Source organism: Phyllostomus hastatus, unplaced genomic scaffold (assembly GCF_019186645.2).
Source record: "Phyllostomus hastatus isolate PE091 unplaced genomic scaffold, TTU_PhHast_1.1 phas_contig_40, whole genome shotgun sequence".
NCBI classification, from domain to species: domain Eukaryota; kingdom Metazoa; phylum Chordata; class Mammalia; order Chiroptera; family Phyllostomidae; genus Phyllostomus; species Phyllostomus hastatus.
The window spans coordinates 27,230,597-27,238,268 of record NW_025333872.1 but is presented as its reverse complement, the minus strand read 5'-3'; the positions used below and the strand labels follow the sequence as shown (position 1 = coordinate 27,238,268).

Genomic DNA, 7,672 nt, shown 5'->3' with positions numbered 1-7,672 from the left:
CGAGAGGTGGGGCCTGCGTCTCGCCCGGAGGGCGGGACCTCCGTGGGGGGCGGAGCCTCCGTAGGAGGGGTGGGGCCTCCCCAGCCCGCTCTAGGAATCGCGCTCTTAGTCCAGGCTGTAGGCAAAGAACAAGAAGCTGCTCAGTCTTGTCATGAATGACCCGAATTACCCTGAAGCCCGTCTTAATTAAATCCCCAAATTATGGCTGAAGGTGGATGAAGCAATAATTTCGTTTATTCCTCTGAGGCAAAAGGTTGGAAGATCTCTTATAGAAAAGATAGAGTATCTTTTACTCTTTTGTATGTGTAATAGGCTTCTTTCCCCTCAGTTCCCAGTTATTTACTGTTTAAATCTCTACTTGTTTGGTGAACTCCCTATTCGTTAGTTCTGAGCCATTGACTAGATGACCTTATGAAGGATGAGTTTTGAGTAAAGTGCAGAGCAAGACAATGCTTTCCATCTTGTCCAGGCTGCTGTGAAGCGTTCTGCCGATTGGACCCTTCAATTCCAACGGCTTCAATTTGCTGGGAGCATAAGTGGCAGATCAGGAGACTTGATGTAACCTGTGGAAGCCTTTACAGAATTACAATGGAGGCCTCAGAATTTATTTCAGAAAATGTCTTGGCTGGCTATTGGGCCCTTGTTATATATGTTTGATCATGAGACATCAGTTGGCTGTGCAATGAGTTTGTCATCATGAGCTAGGAGTTACCAGGTCCTTCTAGAAAAGTTCTTTTACTAAGAGGAAGTAGTATATACAGAAGAGGGCCAAAGTAAAAAACCAACCAATTTTCACTAGCAGGTAGCTCACATACATGCTTTTAACCCTTAGCTAACATCTACACCTAACGTTGAGTTCTTTGTGACCAGTTGGAGGGAAAAAATCAAAGCTAGATGACATATGGTTTTGCTCAATAAACTAACCCAGCCATCAAGGGACTGCTTTGGCACTTAGAGCCCCATTTAACAGTGGCCCTAAAGGAGCAGCAGTGAGAAAAAAATCCTTCCACCTTATCTCGTGCACTTTGCCTGGAAGGAGATATGACTTGAGATAAAGATCTACATCATTTCCTGGGCACTGGTGTACTCAAATGGTCAGGGACTGGGAATATAAAGGCTTTGGAATACTTCTGTGGAATAGGACCACTCAAAATGGCCCGAGAGCATAATATTTGAGTCCTACTAAAAAAAAAAAAAAAAAGCTCTCATTGCTAAAGGGCTCTTAATCAGAACAAGTTTCCTCTATTGCTGCCTAACATACCAAAATTTTGTGCCTTAAAATAACATTCTCTCACAGTTTTTGTGCATCAGGCACCCAGGAGCCAGAGTGCCTCTGGTTCTACGTCTTAAATGAGGTTATGGTCAAGCTATTTTATGGGGTTCCAGTCTCATGGAGGCATGATTAGGGAAGGATCTACTTCCAAGCTCACTCACATGATTATTGGCAGGATTTTTTAGTTGAACTACAAGCTTCCCTCAGTTCCTTTCTACTGGGCTTCTTCAAAGGTCATCTCACAACACAGCAGCTGTTTTTCCACAGAATGAACAAATAAGAGAAAGGGGAGGACTGATCAAGATGGAAGACCATCTTTGAAATCTAATCCCAGAAGTAATATCCATCACTATTGCTGTATTCTATCATTAGAGTGAAATCAGATCCAGCCCTGACCTGTATGGCTCAGTGGGTTGGGTGTCATCCTGCAAACCAAAAGGTCACCAGTTCAATTCCAGTTAGGGCACATGCCTGGGTTGCAGGCCAGATCCCCTGGCAGGGGTGTGCAAGAGGTACCTGATTGATGTTTCTCTTCCTCTTTTCCCCTCTCTCTAAAAGATAAACTCTTAAAAAAAAAAAAAAGAAGTAAATCAGACCCAGATCACTCTCAAAAGGAGGGGATTATGCAAGGGATAAATACACAGATAGGTGAGGATTATTGAGGGTCATTTGAGAGGCTGCTGTAAAGGATCCACTCTGTAGACATCAGTTTCTTCTCCTCACACCTGTTTGCTCAGTTGCTCACTAACAAGGTACCCATGGTGGGATGGAGACATGCATATATTTTTAACATAGAATTTTCCTCTGCCAAGACTAATTGGATAGTACTATTACTTACAGCCTGGGTAGCAGGTTTGATTACAATGGGATCCTACTATAATGAAAAAAGTAGCAACTTGTTCTATAGTAATAGACAAGTATTCTGGGTTTGGATTGCTTTCCCTGACTTATGCTCCTTGTATGTACTTCATCTGTGGTTATTGAATACCTTGTACACCATACACACTATACAGCATCCCATGCAACACTGCTTCTTACCAAAGAACTCACTTTCCTATCAAAGGTGTAAAGCAGGGTACTGATGCCTGTGGGATTAACTAGTCTTATCACATATCCCACCAGACCAGAAGCAGATGGCCTTATAAAATAATGGATGGTCCTACTGAAGGTTTACTTTTGGAAGCTGGTGAAAAAATACATTTTGGGATGCTCTTCTAAAGGATTTGTCATATGCTCCAAATGAGTTAACAGTATTCAGTTATATCTCTTATTGACAGAATAACAGGGCCCAGAGAAGCAGAGGGATTGACACCTTGTTACATCTGACACACTGCCCATGTATTTTGCTTTCCACTGTGGGGAGAAAACAATCTGACATGAGTGCTGAGTGTCCCTGCATATTATCACTGAGTATGCCAAGTGCAAGGCTTAACGTCTCCTGACACTGACCACTTCTGTAGCTAGTCATAGGTATCTAAATAAGTCAAAGCAACATCACTGCTACCATTTGACTGCTTCTTCCCCTGGGGAAAGATACTGGCTTCTTTGTTGCTCGCTCAAAAACTGCTTGGCCCTTAGCCCTGCATTTTTCTCCTCTAGTGCAACCCACCATGTGTACAGGTGTCATCTAGACCTCTTAAGTCACTGAGGGTATTGGGGCTCCAGGAACTGGTGCAAATATGCTGAAACTTGGCGATAAAGTCTTCAGTCTCTTACCCAGGAAGCTCTCGTCAGCACCATGAAAACTGTGGCAAGCAAGCCAGCAGGTAGGATAAAATCTGACCCTTCACTGATCTTGCCACCCATCTCCATGATTCCAGATTCTGTTGGTATACCAATTTTTGCATCCTGAGTGAGGTAAAAGGGGTATGATTGCCACCTGGTCATTTTTAGCTCATTTCTCTGGGTAAGAGATTAGGAAAAGTGGTGGTGATGCTAGTTGGAGTGATTGGCCCTGGTAACTGTGGGGTGCGCGGGAAGGGACTAAGGAGAGCAGTCTAACAAGAACTCAGGAATCTCACTCATCTCCTGAATACCTCCTACCAATAGCATGTTGAATTATGAAAATTAAGCACTGTTGAAAAACACTTATAGGCAAAACCACCCAAGCTACCAATTTTTGGGTCACCCACCAGATAAAGAGATCTGATCAGCTAAGGTGCTGGTTGATAACAAAGGAAACAGTACATGGCAGTAGTGACGTCATAATCACCCAGCCTAATAACCAGTGGTGAATTAAGGACTGTACTTACAAAATTACTTTTTAAATCAGAGAACTCTGGGACATAAAACATGCTGTTACCCATATCCTATCCTGGGGACTCAGTTGGTCTGTAACAGGACCCTGGAGTTTATATTTTTAAATGAGTTACTTAAGTAATTCTCACCCAGAAAGCTTTATGTAAAACACTGCTCTATTTTCTTCCACATTGACTCATGTCTGTTTATATATTTAATATTTTTTATTTCCTTTCTTATCTTTTTAAAAAGATTTTATTTATTTGTTTTTAGAGAGGGAAGGGAGGGAGAAAGAGAGAGAAACATCAATGTGCGGTTGCTGGGGGCCGTGGCCTGCAACCCAGGCATGTGCCCTGACTGGGAATCAAACCTGCGACACTGGTTCGCAGCCCGCACTCAATCCACCCAGCTATGCCAGCCAGGGCTATATTTTTTATTTCCTTTCTTATCTTACACTATCATATATACTGGGGGTAAAGTTATAATTTTATCTATGGGATGGAAACTATTGAGACAAGATTATAGAACCAGAAAGAAATAGACATCACTGAGATCCTGGAGTTGAAAATCGCAGAGGGCTAATAGTATTGTTAGGAGGAAGAATTTTAAATGCATAAATATGGGAAGAATGGTATATATGGGTGTTGGAAAGACAAAGAGACTATGATATACCTGTGATAGGTTTTTATATTTGGTGCTTAGTCACCAAACCTATTTTATAAATTTTGGTAGGAGAAATGGTCCCATCTGGGCTACCGTGGAAGCTGAAGTCAGATATACTTGCTGTCTTTCATGTGACAGTCTGAGCAATGGCACAAGACTAAGCCGGGTACTTGGACATTCCCACCAGACTTTGAATCAGGCACGAGTGATGCAAATAAGCAATGTGTTCAGAATCCAGTTTTCAGAGGCATCAAGACCAACAGAAATATACACAAACTCCCAGCTCTTTCTGAGTTTGGGACTTGGCTATGATTTTTGTCATCTAGCTTTCTTTGGTTTCTACTGTTTTCCAAAGCTGGTTCTCCAGACTTTCCATCAATTCTGAGAGCTGTCTAATATTCTTCCACTGAATCATTTTTCTTCTTAAATTTATCATTTTTTTAGCTTTTAACCAAGATCCTTACTGGTATATACTTTCATATGCTTCATTATCTAAGAGACACTTACATTGTTTTAGATAATCATTTCCCCATCCCATCCCTGCAATCTGAATTTGGAAGTGAATAGCATATGCTAGTTTCCCTGGTAAACCAGTAGTAAAGTTTGTTAGATTTTAAACCATGATCATGGATGTGCTTTTAAAACTATTAAAAACAATCAACTACCAATCAACCAACTATAATCATAAGAGCAATTTATACTTAAATTCAATTATATGATCATGAGTAAGAATAAATCCTTTGATAAACCTGAATGAGATTATGCAAACTTAGAATAAGCACATTTCAAATTCAAGGTCAAGTTATGTGAAGATAAAAAAATGTGTGTGGCAAAAACATGTGGTGGATAATGCATATATTTACATCTTCCAGTTATAATGCACTTGGTACATTATTGCTTAGTCTTTTCATTAAATGTTCAAGTATTTAAAAAAGTAAAGATTTATGGTGAGCATCAAAATACCTTTTAACTAATATATGCAAGATGTAAATTATAAAAATACTTTACAAGGCTTTAAGTTATACAATCATGCTGGTCTATAATTAATATAGTCTATCCAATTATAAATAAAAACATACCTCTAGTGTTCTGAAAATAAGCAAGTATTTTAGCTGTTCCTCTAGATAGTCATTTGTTCATTTATTAACACCAGAGGCAATAACACAATGCTAAAATTAAACATGCATAAATTATACAATACATACTTACAAAAACCTTGTGTCCAATCACAACCGGTGAATGCAAATAGACCTATTCACCCTTAGTGCATTATGATTTTCACAAGTAAAACAGTAAAGGAAAATAGAGAATTTAATGCTATTCAGCACCTTTAGTAAAGTCAAAAGACTTAACATCTCCATGTATTAAAAACATATGCATCTGTATCACCAAACATGTAAAGTTAATTTTTTGTTCCATTTTTAACATGAATTATTTTACTTACATTACTGTTTAGTCCAACAAATTTTAACAATATTTAAAAATTATCTAAATTCATAAAAGTATTTCATAAATTTCAACCTTTAATTACTATGTACAAATAAGGAAGTTCATGAAAAAAAGTTAAAGAAATGTAGTCAGAAAGTTCAAGCAACATTACCAGATTTAACAAAATTCCAACTAAATCAAGGCAGAGGGCATTCAAACATTCAAAAATCTCTAGATGCTTCTGACATGAACATGAAAAGTTCCAGTAGTAAAACTCAATGTGAGAAACAATGTTGAAATCACCAGTAGAAAATATATTTTAGTAGGCATGACATATGTTGAATTGCATTAATAATTTTTTATAGAAAATTTTTATAACATTGTCATATATGAACTATCTCATTTGGCAGGGCTGAAGAGTTGATTTCAAAAAATATATTTTAGCAGCCATAATTTTATTTCCAGTTAAAACATAGTAAAATGTTAAAAGTAAAATTTATAATCAACTAAATATATTCCAATACTAAAAAATTCAAAGTCCCATGCTATTCTAGCAATAATGGCCTCTAGTATGATGTGTCTGACATAAGATTGTGGAAAGCCAATAATAAACAATCAGACATACAATGGGCTTAAAGTTTCACTGAAATACTTATGTAGCAAAATATATGAAAAAGTAATAGAAAAGTAAAAAGATAAAATTAAAAAAATATTGCACAGCCACATTACCTAAAAAGTAAAGTTATGTTTAAAAAGCTCTAAACATGGATGATATAAATCATTTTCCATATAAAAAGGTATAAATATTTCTTAGAACTTATCAGCATCTATAATTTAATATAATACATTATTTGAATCATTGTTGAATGAGGTAATTGTTTCTTAACAATGTTTTTATCCTATTGAAAATATTTGAGGGCAGCCACCAGAAAGAATTTCTCTAAAAATATTTCTGAATCAAGAACAGCTATATGTGCAGCTCTCCCAATGAGTGAATCAGCTGTGTTGGGCAATGCATTGATGACATTATATCGAACCAAATTACAGTCCTTGCTTCGTAGAACTGGGCGAAGCAAATTGTGGATCATTTCTGAATAGATCTGTCCTATGGAAGAAGAGAAAAAGTAAAATTAGCTTACATGATTAACTGAAAAAACTCTACACCAACTTTTATATAATTTATAAAATTTAGTTACATTATTTTTATTTAAAGTAGAAAAAGTTGTCCGTGTCTGTGTCATAGTAAGGGTCCAGCACACATAACGTCCCCTTTTTATTATAAAATCTTTCATTACAAAATCATAAGCATGTAATTTGGTAATACAACAATATCATACTCAAGCATACCATATGACATTTTAGGAGAAATGTTCAAAATAAAACTATAAATTATTACACCCTTATTATTTACCTTACCAACCACACTCAAGCAGGTGTTACTTCAGCCAAACCCTGTGTGTGCGTATACATATGTTTAATCCTTTCACCTTTTTTCACCTAGTCCCCCAGCACCCATCCCTTTTGACAGCTGTCTGTTCTATCTATCTATATTGTTTCTATTTGTTTGTTAAATTATGTTGTTGAATAAATTGTACATTTGAAACCTGTATGGTTTTGTTAACCAATGTCACCTCAATAAATAAATTCAACTAAAAAAAAAAAGCAGAAAAAGTTATTTTAAAAGGTTTTATTTTTCTTTGGCTAACATTTTTGAGACCATTTTGGAGAAAATATGATTCCATTTTTTATCTAGCTAAGTAAAAACAACAAATTTATTATACATTATTCTCATCAATTTGACATTTTTAATTCAAAGCACTGAATATAACACAGCAAATGATTTTCTTCAACATTAAGTCACTTATGACTTGTGAAACCATTATGAAAAGGTAGCCATGCTGACACATTTTGATAAGGCAAATTTTTAAACTTTAGTCCACAATACATCAAGTTTCCATGGCAGTCAACATATTCCCACATATTACCACAATACAGGGTGAGAAAGTAGGTTAATAATAATAATAATACAATAATTATTAAGTAATAAGGCAAGAATAAACTGTTTTGTGT

General features: G+C 36.6%; 1 protein-coding gene across 9 annotated transcripts in view; it reads right to left on the bottom strand.

Moving 5' to 3' along the window:
* Nucleotides 1-5,280: 5,280 nt before the first annotated feature.
* The window catches only part of FAM135A (family with sequence similarity 135 member A), a 91,596-nt gene continuing 89,204 nt past the window's right edge, over nucleotides 5,281-7,672 (bottom strand). For all 9 annotated transcript variants that reach the window (XM_045843033.1, XM_045843041.1, XM_045843034.1 and 6 more), the window contains one exon: nucleotides 5,281-6,707. In XM_045843033.1, coding sequence (XP_045698989.1) covers nucleotides 6,502-6,707 — 206 coding nt within the window. In that variant the 3' untranslated portion in view covers nucleotides 5,281-6,501. The remainder of the gene's footprint in view (nucleotides 6,708-7,672) is intronic.